Source organism: Oreochromis niloticus, linkage group LG18, assembly GCF_001858045.2.
Source record: "Oreochromis niloticus isolate F11D_XX linkage group LG18, O_niloticus_UMD_NMBU, whole genome shotgun sequence".
Taxonomy (NCBI): domain Eukaryota; kingdom Metazoa; phylum Chordata; class Actinopteri; order Cichliformes; family Cichlidae; genus Oreochromis; species Oreochromis niloticus.
The window spans coordinates 36,527,302-36,548,086 of record NC_031982.2 but is presented as its reverse complement, the minus strand read 5'-3'; the positions used below and the strand labels follow the sequence as shown (position 1 = coordinate 36,548,086).

General features: G+C 41.2%; 1 protein-coding gene across 1 annotated transcript; it reads left to right on the top strand.

Moving 5' to 3' along the window:
- Nucleotides 1-11,039: 11,039 nt before the first annotated feature.
- On the top strand, nt 11,040-17,969 carry LOC102080940 (zinc finger protein 23). The gene is made up of 2 exons (XM_019357488.2): nt 11,040-11,311; nt 17,058-17,969. The coding sequence occupies exons 1-2, from the start codon at nt 11,140-11,142 to the stop codon at nt 17,894-17,896; spliced, it is 1,011 nt and encodes a 336-aa protein (XP_019213033.1). The 5' UTR covers nt 11,040-11,139; the 3' UTR covers nt 17,897-17,969.
- Nucleotides 17,970-20,785: the final 2,816 nt, after the last annotated feature.

Below are 20,785 nucleotides of genomic sequence, written 5' to 3'. Positions count from 1 at the left end.
TTGCAATCCGGCAACAAATAAATTGCACTGCGAACAAAGTATATCAACAAAGAAAACATTTTTGTTTCATAATTTCTTCGTTATATTCCCTTACAAAGCTAGCTTTAACGCTTCGAGTTTTCCTTTGTTCTTGCCGTGGCCTCGGCGCTTGACCCAGACTTTCGCTCTGTAGTTGCTTAGTACTACAAAAAATTCTAAATCTGTGATATATGATTGATAAACGTAAAGTTAACTGTATAAACGTGTTCAATGACTTTGTTACTTTTGATGATTGGAGAGCACTCGCTTCAATTCGCACACGAAAACTTTAGACTCAGTTTGAATGCTCACGCAGCATGCCCACGTGACTGTACGTTGCACGCGAACATGACTTTCCGTTTGTGCCTTGAATAATGAATAAGGCTACGTCCACACGTACCAGCGTATTTTTGAAACCGCTGATTTTTCTATGCGTTTGCACCTTTTGTCCACACGTAATGTATGTCTGGCCGTACATTGTGTTTGTATTTCCAGGCACATTTCACGAAGCAGAACGCAGTCTTCAGAGATATCCACGTGAACGCTGTGATACGTCTGACCTTCAGTCCGAAGAAGAAACCCAGACCAGTCTTAAAAGAAAGCACAAGTAAAACCTTTTTATTCACAAACATATCTTTGATTGTTAAGAATTTATAATCTTGTCTTTTGTACATATCTGTGGTGCTTGCATACTGCAATATCACCACATAATATAGTCCAAAAAGTGGAAGTTTGTAAACTTTTTAAAAATGCAAAGCCGTGTACACTTGTGCACTTCAAAAATTCATTGTATACTGTACCTTCTTGCACGTCTCTGTTTCCTGTGTGTGTTGTTAGAAATCAAACTAACTTTAGGAAACAATATGCCAAAAGCATATTTACAATTACTTAAGACCGTTTTTAATTTCTTTTCTTTAGACCAAATCCCCTGTACACATATACGGACTCAGAGGATGAGCAGCCTACAAAAAAATGGTTTCCCCAGGCCCCTCGAGTGAAAATACCAGGTAATAAAATACTGTCTAGTGTCTGTGTACATATCTGTGTCTGACACGAGGAAACTTTTTTGACAAGTTGTCTGTATTCTTAAATACTTAAAAAATTATCTTTTTCTAAACAGCCCTCATCACTCCGCAGTCTGCCCCCCAGCCCACTGATAGCAACCATCATAATGCCCCACCCAGCTTCCGGCACCTTTCGCCACTCCGGCACAAGCCGACACAGCTTTGCGATCTCGCCAGCATGCAGAGTCTGATGTCTTCCCTATAGATGGTATGCTTTTAAAAAAGCTTTAAAGCTGCATCACAATGTCATTGTACTGTTATCTAAAAAAAAAACCCAATTTATACTCCTGAATGTCATCTTGTTGTGATTTTTTTTTTTCTGTAGATTCCAGAGACTCTGTGAGGCCACTATTACAAGGCAAGTTTGAAAATCTTGGAATTTCACAGTTTACATGGTATAACAAATATATGTGACAGGCAAAAACTAGTAAACACTTTTAGCAGTTACACGAACTAACAAATGAATATCCAACAAAAGGGAATAGAAATACATTGTACTGCCAATACTTTGGTTTATTCTTTGTATGACTTGAAAATCAGGCTTTAGGGAAAACTAAATGACATGTTTCTATCATCAATTACATGAAGTAAACACACAAGCACTTGCATACACATTTAAGACATGAGACACGCTAATTCCATCTCATAAAATGTGTCTATAGGTGAGACGCTTTGCGTTGATTGGTGCTGCTGGACCACACTGGAGGTGCGAGTCCGCCGTGTAATGGTTTATGCCATTACAAAGGAGCTGGCCTCTGTACTCAACTGGGCAGGGGAAAAAAACCAAGGACCAGACAAAGCAAAAAAGGGCATTTAAAGAGACAGCGCTGTGCAGATGCATATTTGGTAAGTTTTAACATTTATTGTAGTTTTATGAACCTAAAGTGAACAATAAAGGGATCAATTGATGTGCTGGGTGCGTTTCACATTTCCTATGTCTGTTTTTTGCTATATTACTTTGTCTTTCTTAATAGCAAGACTTTCATGTCCGGTTAATCTGGAGATGGAGTCTTTGGTCTTCGGCTTGTTTTGTCCTCGGGTTGTACACTTTGTACAGCCCGAGGACCCCATGTTTTCTTTTTTTTTAAAGGATACGCGGCACACCATGCTAAGACATATCACATTTTCAGCTTATAGCTCTTTGGGAATCAAATGTGGCAGTTTGCTGATTTCCGCCTGGTGACTTTCATGTTTATCAGCCTAGGAGTTTACATACTTTCTCCCTGCTGAAGACAGTTAACAAGAGCTTATTCATGTGCTCTAATTCCCTTTTTTTTGTCTTTGTTTTTTTGTGTGTGTGTCTATTTTTGTCCTAGATGGCCTGGCGCAGCAGGTAGGGGCGAACTCTGTCTGAGTTGGTCTTTGCTCAAGCAGTCCAGAAATGGCTCAGATATGCTCCAGATCGTACGGGTGGCGCGCAGGACGCACATCATCCATCCCCATCCCGGAGTAAATAATAAAAAGTGACGTGAAACATAGAAATGTAAATAGGAAACTTTGTCTTTTAATAAAGTATTTTGCAAATGATACATGTCTATTGACCTTTTTTGGTTTTTTGGGGTTTTTTTCAATAAAAAGCAACTGTGCGAAAGAGGTGGAAAATCAATACCATAGCTCAACAGTGTTTCAATATCAGAATCTGACATTGTTTCAATGTCAACAGTGTTAGAAAATATAACGTAGAATCAATGTCAGGTTTCAACATTGATTCAACATCAAAACCTGACGTTGTTTCAACGTTAAAAATGGGTGCAAGAATGACGTTGGGTCAACGTCACACTTCAACGTTGCTTCAATGACGTCGCCTCATATTGACTCAACATTGTTTCAATGTTTCCTTGCTATCTGGGGTTTCACCTCTCATCCAAGAAGCTTCTTCAGTTCTAAGGTCAAATGGCCGAGAGTCCCAGATTTAAACCCAGTGGGAGTATCCCCCCAAAGAGGGACAAAGGACCCCCTGATGATCCTCTAATCGCCTGAACCAAGGTGTGAAAATGGGTGTGGCTCCCAATCAGCCAGGGTCATTGTGAAACCTGGCCCCACCCTATCATGTGATTTCCTGAGGTCAGATGGCCCAGGATGTGAGTGGGCATTAAGTAGTCTGGGGAGGGAACTCAAAACTGGATTATAGATGGCAGACAGTTGGTGTCGTAAACCACCGCCTCTGTTCAAAGATGGTCGCTCACAGTGGACATAGATGGCCTCTTTCACTCCTCTTTCAAACCATCTGTCCTCTCTGTCCAGAATGTGAACATTGGCATCTTCGAAAGAGTGACCTTTGACCTTTAGATGCAGATGGACTGCTGAGTCTTGTCCTGTGGAGGTGGCTCTTCTATGTTGTGCCATGCACTTGTGAAGTGGCTGTTTGGTCTCTCCAATGTAGAGGTCCAGGCATTCCTCACTGCACTGTACAGCATACACCACGTTGTTCAGTCTGTGTTTTGGAGTTTTGTCTTTCGGGTGAACCAGTTTGTGTCTGAGTGTGTTGCTGGGTCTGAAGTACACTGGGATGTCGTGCTTGGAGAAAACTCTCCTGAGTTTCTCTGATACACCGGCTACATAGGGGATGACAACGTTGTTGCGTCTGTCTTTCTTATCCTCCCTCGCTGGTGTCTGATCTTCTTTTCTGTGCCTCTTTGCTGACTTTATGAACGCCCAGTTCGGATAACCGCATGTTTTCAGTGCTTCCTTTACGTGTGTGTGTTCCTTCTTTTTCCCTTCAGGCTTAGAGGGAACATGTTCTGCCCGGTGGTGTAGGGTCCTGATTACTCCAAGTTTGTGTTCCAGGGGGTGATGGGAGGGTGATCTCCCATCACCCTCTGGATGGGTGATGGGAGCACGACATCCCAGTGTACTTCAGACCCAGCAACACGCTCAGACAAAAACTGGTTCACCCGAAAGACAAAACTCCAAAACACAGACTGAACAACGTGGTGTATGCTGTACAGTGCAGCGAGGAATGCCCAGACCTCTACATTGGAGAGACCAAACAGCCACTTCACAAGCGCATGGCACAACATAGAAGAGCCACCTCCACAGGACAAGACTCAGCAGTCCATCTGCATCTTAAGGATAAACGTCACTCTTTCAAGGATGCCAACATTCTGGACAGAGAGGACAGATGGTTTGAAAGAGGAGTGAAAGAAGCCATTTACGTCCACTGTGAGCGACCATCTTTGAACAGAGGTGGTGGTTTACGACACCAACTGTCTGCCATCTATAATCCAGTTTTGAATTCCCTCCCCAGACGCCTTAACGCCCACTCACATCCTGGGCCATCTGACCTCAGGAATTCACATGACAAGGTGGGGCCAGGTTTCACAATGAGCTCACACGAAACCCTGGCTGATTGGGAGCCACACCCACTTTCACACCTTGGTTCAGGTGATTAGAGGATCATCAGGGGGTCCTTTGGGGGGATACTCCCACTGGGTTTAAATCTGGGACTCTCCACCATTTGACCTTAGAACTGAAGAAGCTTCTTGGATGAGAGGTGAAACGTCTTCAAGCAACTTAAACAAGTCCAGATGCTTTTCTTTGCAAGCTCCTTGGACTACGATGACCTGGATGACTGAGAACCTTCACAGACACCATGGAGTTAGTATCTTAACTAAAGATATTTAGAATTGCAGACGGAGAAAAATCCTGCTCCTCACATACAAGGTCTTAAATAATCAGGCCCCATCTTATCTTAATGACCTTGTAGTGCCATATCACCCTATTAGAGCACTTCGCTCTCACACTGCAGGCCTACTTGTTGTTCCTGGATTATTTAAAAGTAGAATGGGAGGCAGAGCATTCAGTTTTCAGGCCCCTCTTCTGTGGAACCAGCTTCCAGTTTGGATTCGTGCGACACTCAACTGTTGTTATGATTTGGCACTGTATGAATACATTGAATTGAGTCCTGGTGTTTTCTACCTATTGCAGCATGCTGACTCTCACCTGCATGGTAGTGGTGGCACTGTGAGAATCTTTTTGTTTTTGAGTGACTTTAATGTAATAAAACAACTTCTGCTGAGTGAGAAGCTGCTCAGAATGGGTGTTACCACTTCTACTGTCTCCTGGATTGCTGATTATCTGTCAGAGATGCCTCAGTTTGTATGGCTGAGCGGCTCTTTGTCTGTGGTGATCAGCAATACTGGGGCACCATAAGGCATGGTCCTACCTCCATTCCTGTTTACCGTGTACACCTCAGATTCCCAGTAGAACAGTGCAATGTCGTGGTGAAGAGGGAGCTGAGTGTAAAAGCGAAGCTCTCAATTTACCGGTCGATCTACGTCCCGACCCTCACCTATGGCCACGAGCTGTGGGTAGTGACCGAAAGAACGAGATCGCGGATACAAGCGGCAGAAATGAGCTTCCTCCGAAGGGTGGCTGGCCTCTCCCTTAGAGATAGGGTGAGAAGTTCGGCCATCCGGGAGGGGCTCAGAGTAGAGCCGCTGCTCCTCCACATCGAAAGGAGCCAGTTGAGGTGGTTCGGGCATCTGACAAGGATGCCCCCTGGGCGCCTCCTGGGTGAGGTGTTCCGGGCATGTCCCACCGGGAGGAGGCCCCGGGGCAGACCCAGGACGCGCTGGAGAGATTATATCTCACGGCTGGCCTGGGAACGCCTTGGTGTTCCCCCGGATGAGCTGGAGGAGGTGGCTGGGGAGAGGGAGGTCTGGGCTTCTCTGCTTAGGCTGCTGCCCCCGCGACCCGATCTCGGATAAAGCGGATGAGGATGGATGGACAGTGCAATGTGCCACTTGCAGAAGTCTTAGTGACATTGCAGTTGTTGGGTGTGTTTAGTATGGGGAGGAGTCGGAGTACAGGGAGCTGGTGGAGAACTTTGTGGAGCTGTCCGGAAGAAATCATGTCAGCTCTGTTTCACTGTCACTTTTCCCGTAAGTAAGAGTCACTGTTAAGGTATCATCCTCCTCCTACACTCAAAAAAATGAAATTGGGTGGTTGTTACATGCACAAGATCCAAACTTGTAATATGAACTAAATAATTCCATGTTTCTATGGTGAATGTAATTGAATCATGTAGCATCTACATGAAATTCAGCAACGTAATTTGTTCTTGTTGAGATGACATCATACAATCTAGTAAGAGTGGTTAGTTGCCTGGATCCAGCCACTCTTACTGGATTGTATCATGTCATCTCAACAGGAACAAATTAAGTTGCTGAATTTCATGCAGATGCTACATGATTCAATTACATTCACCATAGAAACATGGAATTATTTAGTTCAAATTACAAGTTTGGATCTTGTGCATATAACAACCACCCAATTTCACTTTTTTGAGTCAGCTCACGAAATCCACAAGATCACATTAGATGTCAAACCACAGGAAAATCAGTGGGGTTACAAGAGGCAGACAACCACACCACGTGTATGCTGTTATTATTTCGTATGGTTTAACTTGTCAAGGACAACAACATAAAGCATCATCAAGCATAGCTTTCCTACTTTTGTTAAGTCTGTATTGACAGATTAATGCCATGGTGGTTCGTGCTGTTGCCTCAGAGCAAGAAGATCCTGGGTTCAAATCCACAATGAGGCGAAGTTTGCAGTGGGTTCTCTCTGCGTACTCTGGTTTCCTCCACAGTTAAAAGTCATACAGTTGTAAGGGTAGCTGGTTATTCTAAATTACCCAAAGGTGTTGAAGTGCAAATGGTTGTTTGTCTCTGTATGATAGCGACCTGTCTAGTCTGTACCCTGCCCCTGTTACCCTATCACTTCTGCAGCCCAGATAAAGATAAGAAGATGGGTGGATTGGAAGTTGCTGTAAATCCGTTGAATCTTATTTTTGTTGGACATTATGTAATATGAATACATGTGCTACAGACATAAGTTACATTTCATCTATTCAACAAGATTATCATTGGTGTAACAAACAAATATTTTACTAGTTCATGTAACAAGACTGACTTTTGATGTGCCAAAGTGTTTAAACAATATAAGATGAATTTAAATAAATCTAATTAGACTAACGTGGTACAAACATGTTGGTTGAACAAAAGTCAAATTAATTGAATGTTACTGTTAATATTATGTTAAACCTACACACATATATCGTGTTGACACAACACAACCAAGATGGATTAATATAACATGATTTGTTTAGATGGAATATAAGTGGCAAGATAAAGTTACGTTCATCCAATGACTTATTTTTTTGAGTGTATAAGATGCTCTGCCTCGTCAACAAGACAAAAGAGATGGTGGTTGATTTTTGGAGGATAAAAACTGCAAATAGACCCATCAACATCATGTGTGAAGAAGCAGAAACAGTGGATAGCTGCAGGTACCTGGGTTTTCACCTGAATGACAGACTCAGCTGAAGGACCAACAGTGATGCTCTACAAGAAGAGGAAGCTCAGGGCAGCATCAGTGCCAGAGAGACATCAGGATCAACAAACTTCACAAGGCTGGAAACATGATTGGTCAGAATTTGGATGTATTTAAGTCAGTGAGGGTCAGAGGTTACTGAACAAACTACTCTCCATCATGGACAACCCATCACACCTGATCCACTCAACCTCAGAAGCCGCAGAGCTCCTTCTCCCTCAGGCTGATTCAACCTCAGTGAAATAACAAGGAAATCAGGAAATCAATCCTACTCTTCTCTGTACAAAAACTGTTGTTTCTGTGACAGGAGAGCACACCTGTCAGGACATAAGACTCCACTCACATATTTGTGTATTATACCTTGTTGCACCTGTTTCTCAAGATTCAAGAAAGCCTTTATTTGTCACATGCAAGTTGCACTGCAGCAAAATGCGACCGCCTTCGTCAAGAGCTGTCCCAGATCTTAGATGGTTATTAATGCACTTTGCACAGTCTGTCTTAATTTTTACTCTTTTACTCTTCTTTGATAATGCTTTTAATAAGCATTAAAAGTCTTGACCATGTAAGAAAATCCCAGAAGGTTGACTCTGTTCATCTGAGTTATATTTGTTTTCAAAGACTTATTTTTCATTACATTCACAGGTTTGTGTGTGTGTGTGTGTGTGTGTGTGTGTGTGTGTGTGTGTGTGTGTGTGCGTGTGTGTGTGTGTGTGTGTGAGATTTATTTATTTATTGGAGCTCAGTTATGAGGATTTCAAACATTTGAAATATATTACAAATCCTTAGAATTAGTATCAATCACAAGTATTCATTAAAAAAATTAAACATGTCCTAATGTTTTAGAGTCAAAGAACATCCAGATAATTCACAGTGTTAATTCAATCAGTGAGAGACTGAAGCTTATTTTAAAGAAACAGAAAACTTCACATTTGAACATTCCTACAGTTGGTTTGTGGTTGATGTGGATTTGCTGCTCATGTGAATCCTCCCACAGTGTTTCATTAGCAGCTGTAACCACAGTGACTCTGATAAAACAGGAATTAGCAGAATCCATCTGATATGAAGCTGTGCTTTGAATACCACTTCCCTCCTCTTTGAAGAGTAGTCAGATATCTGTGTTCAGGTTTTTGTACAGCCTCTTCTACACTTTGTATCACTGTGTTTGTAGAGCACAGTAGTAGAGAGCTGTGTCTGCCAGGGTTAGGGCTGTTATGGTCAGACTAGTTGATCGATCGGATGTTTGGGTTTTATAACGTTTATCAGGAATATATTCAGCTGTGTATCCTTTGGCTCCTTTCCAGAGTATAAACTGAGGAGCCTGAAGGTCAGAATGATGTCTGTACCAGTGAAGCTCGATATAACTATCACGTGTCTCATAGCTACATGTGAGTTTGACAGATTTTCCTTCTGTTTCAGTGACTTCAGTTTGTTCAGGAGTGATTGAGTCTCCAGCTGTTAGTCCTGGAAAAAGAAAGAAGAAAAGTAGTGAAATGCAGTCTGTATATCTGCTTAATGCAGCAGCTTCAACTAAACTTTAATCCCTGTTCTTAAACTCACCTATAATGTGAGATAGAAGCAAAAAGAGGTGCAGCAACATGTCTTTGGAGTTATTAAAGCCAGACAGACAGCACATGAACAATGTTCTTCCACTGCAGCACAATGACCAACAAATAATGTCATTGGGTGAGCTCAACTTCAGTGGGCGGGGCCAGTTTAATAGCTCAGCCAATCAAATAGTTTTGTGCTTCCACAGCAGCTCTGTCTCTGTCTCTGATCTTTACTGCTTCATTTCTCTGTTGTCTTTGTCATCAGTCCAATGACACAAGAATCAGAGGTTTAACAGTGTGTGGCTCCCTCTAGTGGATGTTGTGGAGTATTCTGTTGTCTTTGCTCCAAAGGTTTTTGTACAGAGTTTTGCTGTTTCCTGTCACTGTGGGCTGCAGAGCACAGTAGTACACAGCAGAGTCAGACAGCTGAAGCTTCTGGATCTTCAGAGGAACTGATCTGATGCTGGAATCCAGTGTGGATGAAAATCTCTCCTTGAACTCGTCTGCTGTCTTTCCTTGGTCCCTGCTGATACGCATCAGGATGAATTTGGGGCTGTTGTTTCCATCCTGTTTGTTTCAGAAGAGATAATTATTTGTTCCACTGCTGTTATAGAGACAGTGAAGTGTTACTGTGCCTCCTGCAGCAGCAGTCTCTTCTCCTTTTGCTTGCAGCACGTTGTCTTTTTGTGCTCTGCATTCTGTAAAACACCAACAAACAGTATCAGTGTGCTGTTAAAGAATCATGTCAATGTTGGATTGATATCAAAGAAACAGAGTTGTGTTCATACCGAGGCACATAGCAGCCAGCAGCACTGAGATGAACAGAGGCGTCATATCTGCAGTGTAGAGTAACTGTGAGCTACAGCAAGTATAAAGAAGCTGTGATCTCTCTGTTTAGTCTTCATCAACACTAAGTTGGTGGATTAGAAGGAGGAGCCTGATCACAGTGACAGGACTCATTCACAGCCCTGTTGGCTCCTTTCCATAGTATAAACTGAGGAGCCTGAAGTTCAGAATGATGTCTGTACCAGTAAACATAACGACCACCACCTATCTGATAGTTACATGTGAGTGTGACAGATTTTCCTTCTGTTTCAGTGACTTCAGTTTGTTGAGGAGTGATTGAGTCTCCAGCTGTTAGTCCTGGAAAAAGTAGAGAAAATGAAGCCATCAGTCTAACGATGTCCATGAGGCTGAGAGGAGAAGACAGTGGAAATGAGGAAAAGTAGGACAGAAGTGAAAATCTACAATCCTCCAGACCAATGATTCATTTCAAGCACAGAGTTCAGAGCAGAGAAAGAAATGTTGCGTTCTGAGAAAGAGACAAAAGTTCACCTATGAATTGAGATAAAAACAAAAAGAGGTGCAGCAACATGTCTTTGGAGCTGCTGAAGCCAGACAGACAGCACATGAACAATGTTCTTCCACTGCAGTAGATTCACCAGTTTGTGCTTTTATTTCCTCAAACTTTTTGCTCTGCAGACAGAAATCATCTCATTGGTTGAGCTGGACGTATGTGGGCGGGGCCTGTGGTTGATTTTGAACCTCCAACATCGAAGTGAGTGAATAAGGAAAATATACAGTGATGTTAAGTATTAAACATTGCTGACAGGCTGGATTCAGTAGGATTGATCCCCTTTTCTGTTAGCAAATACATGAATAAACCTCTTTTCTATTTTACGCCGCTCGTATAGGCCGACACTAACGCAAAAACTGAGAATCTGATTTCCATCCACGATTAGATGAGACATAAGTTGAATATCATCAGACAGTTTGCAAGATGAAATTCGCAGTGTTTTATTAATGAATGTCTGGAAGAACAGAACGACACGTGTAGTATGTAGCATAGATCTTTTTCGTCACTGTTTCATGTTTAGAATCTTTTCGGATGTATTTTTGTTACTGAGAAATCCAGAAAAAAATATCCCAACTAAAACCTCAATGATAAGAACTTTTTTAAAAGGCGGAACAACGAGTAAAATGTCCTGTTTTGGCGGAACATCCTTGTGCAACATTAGACGGAAGTGAACTACACAAAGGCGGAAGTAGCATTAGCTTTCTTCCTATGTGACCGAGCCGAGTGTTGTTGTGTGAGCCGAGTGTGAGAGCTGAGTGTGTGAGCCGAGTGTGTGAGCTGAGTGTGTGAGCTGAGTGTGTGAGCTGTGGCAGTAACAATGCCTTCAGTTCAGTATCTGAGAGAGTTTATCAACGAGCGACTAACTGCTGCTGCTGAACAAATATTCTTGGAGTTTGAAAAAACGATCGTCCAGTACGAGGAAGAGATCGACCGTCAGCGCAGACTGCTGGATATCACCTGGAAACCCCAAATCAAGCTGCACAGGACAGGTGAGTGTCACTCTGAGGGAGGATCCTAATCACAGCTCTGCGGGACGTCTATGATTGTGAGGACTTTTTGGAGATGTGAGCTAACAAAGAGCAAACAGAGGACAGGCGAGTCTCGCTCTGATGGATGAACTCACTTCAACTCTGTCCTACGTGTTGAAATTTCAGTGTGCAGAGGGTGGACTATAAAATACACATTTATTCACCACAGACTGTTATAACCCTGTTGTTTCACACAGCTCATATAAACAACAACAAAATATGAAAAATATTCATTTCAAAGGTCTGTGAAGGTTCTCAGTCCTCCAGGTCATCGTAGTCTAAGGAGCTTGGAAAGAAAAGCATCTGGACTTCTTTAAGTTGCTTGAAGACGTTTCACCTCTCATCCGAGAAGCTTCTTCAGTTCTAGGGTCAAATGGTGGAGCGTCCAAGATTTAAGCTTTGTTGGAGTAACCCACCGAGAGGGACAATGGACCCCCTTATGATCCTCTACCTAATCACATGAGCCAAGGTGTGAAAACGGGTGTAGGTCACAATCAGCCAGGGTTTCAGGTAAGCTCATTGTGAAACCTGGACCCACCCTATCATGTGATTTCCTGAGGTCAGATGGTCCAGGATCTGAGTGGGTGTTAAGGCATCTGGGAAGGGATCTCAAAACTGGAGGCGTGGCTTACAACACCAACTGTGTGCCATCTATAATCCAGTTTTTACATCCCAACTCTTCATCAGTTCTCACATTGAGTGTTTAGAGTCGAGCCCTCGAGTTGCTCCTCAGTGATGCTTTAGTAGTTTTACTGAAGCAGAAAACAAGTTTAACTCAGTGTAACCGGTGTGTTTCTGCGTTGTGTCTGATCCTGACAATAAAAGGTAAAAGAAAGAAAGACCTCCAAATAAATAACTTGCTCACTCCAGCTCCTCTCCCACAGGAGAATTGTAGAAAAGGGGAGAGGCAAAAGGGGTACACTGTATTTATAGGGTTGCACCAAAGAAGAAGAACAATGAGGAGGGGCTCTAACTGATAATGAACATAACTACAGGCTTGGAGGTCCTAAAAGTCAGGTATAAAAGGAACGGTTTGGGGGTTTAGAACACATTTTGTGTAATTATAACAATGTGATTTATGACCCTGTTACATCAGCTCAACTTCGTTTTCTCAGCCGTGTGTAAACAGCAAGCAACTTCTCTCTGCTGAACCTGAAACCAATAAAAGTGAAATGTTTGTGAAAATGTTGGAAATAATGAACCTGTGTGAATGTGTTAAATTCGGGGAGGTCAAATAGCCCGCGGGCCACATTCGGGCCTACAATACAATTATATCCGGCCCGCGTGATAATTTCAGATGTCAGTTATTACAGTTTTTCTGAATTGCTAAAACACATTTCCTTAAATCTCATCTCTTTGTCTCAAAACACTAAACACAAACTGTAAAATTCAAGCTACACTCACAAAACCTTCGACTTGTCTTGCAAAACCAAACATTTGACCCAAAACTATTTTAACTTTTCTCAAAATCAAGCACTACTGTCAAAAACCACACAAAACCAGCCAATGTGCAAACACAACTTAGCAACTATTACACACTACAAAAATATATAGAAAACACTGTGAGATAGCGGGAAAATAATGTGAATAATTTATTCATTCATTTATTCTTGTACTCACATTTGAACAAAAAAGAACTGCAATAAAAGTAACATATACATAAAAAATTATATATTTTTACAGTAGGGCTGTGCGATATGACCAAAATCTCATATCCCGATATTAAGACATCTATCGTCCGATAACGATATAAATCACAAAAATGTAACATTTTCTGTGAATTCTGTGAATCTCAGGCAGCTCGACTTGCGTGAAGTGTTTCCAGCTGGGCGTCGCGTACCTGGAGTCGAGTGTTTTAACTGATGCATGAAACGATACATTTTTAGACATAAGTTGTAACGGCCGCCGTTTTCTTTGTGAGTATTTATTACACAGCGTGCTGCGGGGAAAAGCCTGTTCTAACGTTTGAGTCTAAGGTTTATTTTTTAGCGCCTGACAGCTCTTTTTTGCTTCTCATCCGTAAATACTCTGCATCTTTCACGTGATTCAGTTTATTTTGAAAAGTCTCAACAGGATCTTGAGCTTTATTGTGAAAGGTTTATGTGGAAAATAAACAAGCGGACACGAGGTGGTTTTACCGTCGTTGTTGCTAACGACAACGCATAAAAACAAGTGCTTGTCCGTCTGTAGTGTGGTTATATTAAATATAAGAGAAAGAGAGAACTACAGTGACCATCAAAATAATGAAAAAATATTGCTGTAAACAGTTTATTTTGCGACACCACGAAACAAACGATAGCGTAAAATGAAACGATAGACGTTTTTCTATCGTCATCCGATATATATCGTTATATCGAACAGCCCTATTTTACAGCATATTCAGATAATTTAATCTGCCTCAGCATCAAGCCTCTGTGCTGGGTCAGGCCACAGGACTTCATCCACATCATATGTTATGGTCTCCCTTGCAATGCAACGAGATGCCAAATCCAGCCCTAGCAAGATTCCAGTCCCATCTCACCGCATGTTCCATTCATTGCTTGAAGTAGATTTTCCTGTGTGTAAGGGTTTCGGTCGTATACTTTCCATCTCCATGCAGAGAAAAACTCCTCGACAGGGTTCAAAAAGGGAGAGTACGGTGGAAGAAACACATTGATAAAATAGAATAGAATAGAATAGAATTCAACTTTATTGTCATTGCACATGTCACAGGTACAGGGCAACGAAATGCAGTTTGCATCCATCCAGAAGTGCTTTAGCCATGATATAGATATATTACAATATATATTAGCAATAATATAGATATGTAAGTATATTACAGAAATGGGTCTATTATGGTATGTTATAATGTACATGGTATGAAGTATGTTATGAATATTCTATAACTATAAGTATGTACAGGCTATGAACAGGATATAAATATGAAAAAATATACAGAATATGAAATAAAAAAAACTACAGAAATATGAGATATACAGCTATACAGAAATGTGAACTATGCAGGTTATAAACAGTTGTAGAATTAAAAATTATTGTATTGTACAGAATGATTATTTACACAGAATTATACAGTAGTGCAGTTAAGATAAGTGAGATATGTGGATAATTTCTACAGAGGCTGTATAAAGTGCTAGTGGTTGTGAGTGGTGCTTCAGTCCATGTTATTATTGTGTGTATGAGGGTACAGTTGTCCATTGTGTGTGTAGGTGGTTGTGGGCGTGTGTATGTCCAGTCCATGAGTTAACGTGGGTCAGATGTCAGGAGGCAGAGTTCAGGAGTCTGAAAATGCTGCTCATTGTGAAACCAGTTGCATATTCTTGGACCACGGTGAAAGCTCACATTGTCCCAAATGATATGGGATGCTCTGCCCGCTCGCGGTCTCTCTACTCAAGCAAAGCATCCTGTAGACCATCCAGGAATGTTGCTATAAGTTCGTTGTTGTACGGCCCAACATAAACATGACTGTGGAGAACCCCATAGCTGCTGATGGCAGCACAGTTACATTTCCCCCACGCTGGCCAGGCAGTTCAATAATGGCATGTTGACCTATGACATTGCAACATTTTTTTTTCTCTTTTTTGCTAGATTCAACGTGTATGTTGTCTTCTATAATCCACTGCTGCATTTCATGCAGTCAGATTGCATTATTCTGACGGACCATATCCACAATAAGTGTCTCCTGGTGTTGTGAGCACATGCGTGTTCTTCCACCCTCATGTGGCCGTCCTTCAATTCTAAACAAAATACCATTTAGTTATAAGTATACTTGCATAGCACATGTATACATCATACTATTTCATTTACAGAACTAAAATGAGTTTGTTGTGTACAGAGAATCTTTGACTTGACTCAGTGGTTAGGCCTCATGAATACATCTCCGTGGATGAAGCTGGATTCAATCTGGCAAAAAGCAGAAGAAGAGGTTGCAACATGTGTTTTCAATTTTGAGTGGTAGTGTGTTAATGATGAAAACAGTGTGTTAGTTGTGTTTGACTTCTGTTGCCTGTGTGCATCGTTCTGCGTACAAGTGCACCACACCGCTAAATGTGTTGTGTGTTTGAGAAGGTGTTTAGAGTTTTGGTAAATGGGAGATTCAGATTTGCAAATGGTGTCCAAACCAGATAAATAGTGTTTAAGATTTTGGCATCTGTGGGATTGATTTGATGAAAGAGTTTTCATAGTTGACAGTATGTCTGTGAAGGTTCTCAGTCATCCAGGTCATCGTAGTCAAAGGAGTTTGCAAACTCCTTTGACCATAGTTGACAGCTTTGTTTTTACAATGGGATTTAGTGTTTTAGCAATTCAGAAAAACTGTAACTGCCCGTCTATATGTCGGAGCTGAATCTTTAGCCTGCTGAGAATCCATGCAGACAGGGTTGGGACTTTATTTTGATGGGCACACCATGTGGCCAATCACATGGAAAGACAGACTGGGACTATACCATTACGTGGAAGAAGAAAGGGGGGCAGACGCTTGAAGACAGCATATGTAGTGCTACAGGTAGGCACACAGGGACGGGAGCCGGATTTAAATTCAAGCATGTCGGGGAAAAAGTGAAGAGACATAAAATGAACATCCGGCTGCATTTCAGTGATACTGGAGAAGCTGGAGAATTGATCAAACTAGGAGCTGTTTTTATTTTCAGCCATTTTCCACTGTGGAGAACAAAAGGTTTCAAACATGTCTGGTCTTAAATCTCATGTGCGTTCTCTCTATTAGTAATAAATGCATTAAATAAGACTTATGGAAAGACAAAATGAAAAGTGCTTGAGAAAGACAACATTTGAATATTACATAAAATAAACTATATATGAAGTGTGTTTGAATGGCACAGATGCAGAAATGTGTGCATGTAGCACAGAGCCATGGCTCAGTGTGTGTAAATGAGTCTCACGGGCCTGAATGTGTGCTTGAAGCCACCGTTTGTGATCTGACGGCACTTTCTTTTGTCTTTCAGTTCTTTATAGGTCGTATAGGTCAAAAAATCTAAATTGTATTTAGAGAAAAAAAAAATCAACGTGAAGATTAGTTGTTTCAAGACAAACTACTCTGAGTTAGTGAGGCCGTACTTGAAAATCAGTTTTAGTTAAAGGGAAGAAATGATTTGGCTTTCAGTTTATAAACACAGGGCTGAAGAGATGGTACAGAAAGCTGTGCACTCACAGACGGAAAAACACAAACATGGAGGAGTGGATTTACACAAAATGAAACAGCTGGTCGTGGACAAATGAGTGTGTCCGACAGTCTCGGTTGTTGTGTCCTTGGGCAAGACACTTCACCCGTTGCCTACTGGTGGTGGTCAGAGGGCCCGGTGGCGCCAGTGTCCGGCAGCCTCGCCTCTGTCAGTGCGCCCCAGGGCGGCTGTGGCTACAATGTAGCTTACCATCACCAGTGTGTGAATGTGTGTGTGAATGGGTAAATGACTGAACGTGTAAAGCGCTTTGGGGTCCTTAGGGACTAGTAAAGCGCTATACAAAATACAGGCCAGGCGATTTTACACAAGGCATTTTATAGAGTACAGCAGCCACGGCAGTTTCTTAAAACATCTCCACATTTTGACTTTTTCTCAAAATCATCAACGACATATATATTTTTTGATATGTCCCTAATACTCCATTGTATCGTTTTGCTTCCTCCACCCTTAAAATTAGTGACTTGAGCTTAGAGAATCTCAAGTGTATTTCTTTTCTCCTTTCGTCCCTCTAGACGTCCCACAGCAGCATGTCTGTAAGGAGGAGGAGGAGGTTCTCCCTGTGCAGCAGCTCTGGAACCAGGAGAGGAGCTCCAGTCTAGACCAGGATGAACCAGAACCTCCACAGATTAAAGAGGAACAGGAGGAACTGTGCAGCAGTCAGGAGGGAGAGCAGCTGGGACTGACGGAGGAGACGGATACCTTTATGGTGACCTTTATTCATAAGGAAAGTGACCACAGCAAACCAGACCCAGTCAGCTGGGATCAGCTCCTCTCTCACAGCTCTGATGTAACTGAAAGACAGTCTCAGCGAAGAAGCAAGACTGTAGATTCAGGATCAACTAGAAATAGAAAAAAAAGTCACAAGAATGCAGACGATCCACCTACATCAGAGAATCACTCAGACACAAGTAAAAGGGCCTTCAAATGTGATGTTTGTGGAAAAGCCTTTAAGCAGAATTATGAAATCAAACGACATTATAGAATCCATACTGGTGAGAAACCATATCCTTGTAAAACATGCAACAAAATGTTTGCATGGAGTGGTGATTTACTGAAGCACATGAGAGTTCACACTGGTGAGAAACCATTTTCTTGTAAAACCTGTTTGAAAATGTTTGCAAGTACAAGTTCTTTATCGAGCCACATGAGGACTCACACGGGAGAGAAGCCATATACTTGTAAAGCATGTGGGAAAATGTTTGCGTACAGTAGTGATGTACGGAAGCACATGAGAATTCACACTGGTGAGAAGCCATATCATTGTAAAGCATGCGGGAAAATGTTTGGTTTTAGTTGTTCATTGTTGCGCCATATGAAAACTCACACAAGTCAGAAGTCCTGCTCTTTCTAGAGGGAAAATGATATCACGGAAGCCAAGGTCTTCCAGTTTATTACATGTGAGATTGATCTAACCTGTTCCAAAACTTTAAGTTTTGTTTGTTTTTGGAAATGTTTTCCTTTACTTGCTGTATAACGTGGTTCACCTTTCACAGATTTTTTTTGTGTAATTTTACATGCTTTTTTTTTTTTTTTGTAAGCGCATTGTGTTCTGTGTCCTGATTGGCTGTAGACCATTGTCAATCAATCTCCTGCATTGTCTCCTGTACAGTACAGAATGCATTCAGCTTGTCAAATTTACCTAAATCTTCAGTCGCTAGCAGTGTGACTCTAAAGTGCTGTATTGTATGTTTGTAAGTTTTCTCCACACTGTAAAATCTAATTAGTTCCCAGAACTCAAAAAAAATTATGGAAACTCGTTGCATCAAAAAAATTGAGTAAAGCTTAGCTAAAAATGACTAAGTTAGGACAACTTATTTACTTTAAGTACTCTGTACAAGCTCATTTGTTCCAAGAACTCAAAAAAATTGGATCAAGTTTACGTAAGATGACCAAGTTAGGGCAACTTACTCATTTTGAGTACACTGTACAGCCTTGTTAGTTCCCAGAACTCAAAAAAATTATGGAAACTCGTTGCCTCAAAAAAACTAAGTAAAGCTGACTTAAGATGACTGTTAGGACAACTTATACATTGGAAGTCTGCAGTATTAACAATAACTTGATATTTCTGACTGTACAATACTAATTGTTTACCTACTGACAAACATGTTAAGTTCAACTAAATGAAAAAAACAATTTGTGGTAACCTGAATATGATTAAAAATAATTTAACAACAATTTTTGTAATGATGTTAAAATCAGCCCAACTTTTATTTTCAAACACAACGAAGTAACAGCCAACATACTGGACACTGTTCTGCTGAACAACAAACAATTATATTGCCATCACTGTTATAATCTTACAATGAAACAAAGTTTCAGATGTAATTATTCTGAAAATAAGTTTAGGCCTACCACAAGTTTGTTTTGTACTTACATTACTTATATAATCAAAATAAAATATTTATTGTTCTGTCACAAGTGCAGTCTCTAATTTAAACAACACATTTGTTTTCCATTCCAACACAGGAGCTGGAATGTTGTATTATTTTAAGGATGTCTTTTTTCCAGTCCAGGCATTACTGCCTGAATGACTGTCATGGATCGAGGTGATCCAAATGTAGGTGCAGAAGAAAGTCTTTAACTTCCCTTAAGTACAGTGGCAGTGGGTGTGGGTTGGAGATGTAATGAGCTTGAACCGGCAGGCGACCATCTTCACTGACCACACCATCTGTGACGGAGGACTCGTCTCTCCTGTTGTCCTGCAAGCAAACAATCATATTTTTTGGAACATGAACTTAATTGCTTTCTTAAAACATTTTTTTCTGCATTTGGTATAGAACAGACTCCAATTTAGACGATCTCAGGCCCCCTCCCCACCGGAGAGGTGACATTCAATGTCCCAAATTGTCAGTCTGGATAGCTGTGACCACCACCCAACACACAATAATGTCATGAAAGCATCATTTTAAAAAAGGGCTATGCAAACATGGCCAATAACTTTCATTCTAATGATGTGCAAAATGATTTTGGGCACAAAACAGATTTTGCTGTTAGAAAACTTGCAGACTTCACTATATACAGTGTAGACCCTCTAAACTAAGTTTGGGGGGTGTGATCTTTCAAGAAATGCAGACCAAACTGTTGTTGTTTGTTTACTTACACAGCATGTCTTGTAGAATTAACTGGAGTGATCAGCAACACCATAGTGCAGTCATATCTCAAGTCTAATAACAGAAGACAGGAAAAGATCAGTAAAGAAACAACTTCCCCAAACCAAAGCACAAATAAAACAATAAGTAAAACAGGCTGATCTAAAGTATGATTAAAGTTCAGCCTGATTAATATAAATGTCACTGACAGTTGCTAATATATTGGAAAACCAAAACACTTACTGATGTCTTTCTGTCCAACAGCAGGAGTGCTGGTCCCGAGCCTCAAAGACAGTAAGAAGCAAGCAGAGGGAGAAAAAACAGAACATTTTTCAGAAACTGATTTGATCCTTAATGGCTGTGCAATCATTGTAACAGAGTTTTTCAGCGGCGCTCCTCCGCCATTGCCGCTCTTACAAGTATGCACAGGCTCCGACAACCGTGGCCGACAAATGCGATCCTCCTTTTCCCCAGACTACCCTTTCTGGGTCACAAAATAACCTTTTAAGATATTTTCAGGCGAGAATGTAGCTGTGTAATGCTCAAATATCTACTTAATTTATCAAAATATCACATATTTGCAAAAGTGCTTCCACGTTTTCGGAGAGCTCTGTTATCCACCCCCCACATCCCACACCTACCCCACCCCTAACGGCTGCACCTCCCGAAGAATTTTGTCTGGGCTCTTATCTCACTTATTTATTTCAAACAATCAACAGAAAATTTCACCACATATTTTTATATAAGGTTTTTAAGGCTGTGGTGTTAATTTTTAAGTAACATGAGCCCAGCGGCAGCAGCAACGCTAGGCTAACACTAGCTAGCAAGATTTTAAACCTGGTGCTAAACTAAGAGAAGCCACAAAATCAGTTTGAATAAGAGTAAACATTTACTCACCAAGTCAGTGTATCAGGTAAAGATCCACAGCAATGACAATAATAATATTTTGAGCTGAGCTTCTCCAGGTTTGCTCAACATATTCCATAAAAAATGCACCGTGAACATGCGGACTGATCCGAGAGTGAGGAGGACGGTAGTCACGTGACATTTTCAAAACACATCTTTCATCCTTCCGCCCTGAGAAGCAAAACTTCCAGCTTATGTAGTTTTTCTAAGTTAGGACAACTCAAATAAATTGAGTTTATCAGCGT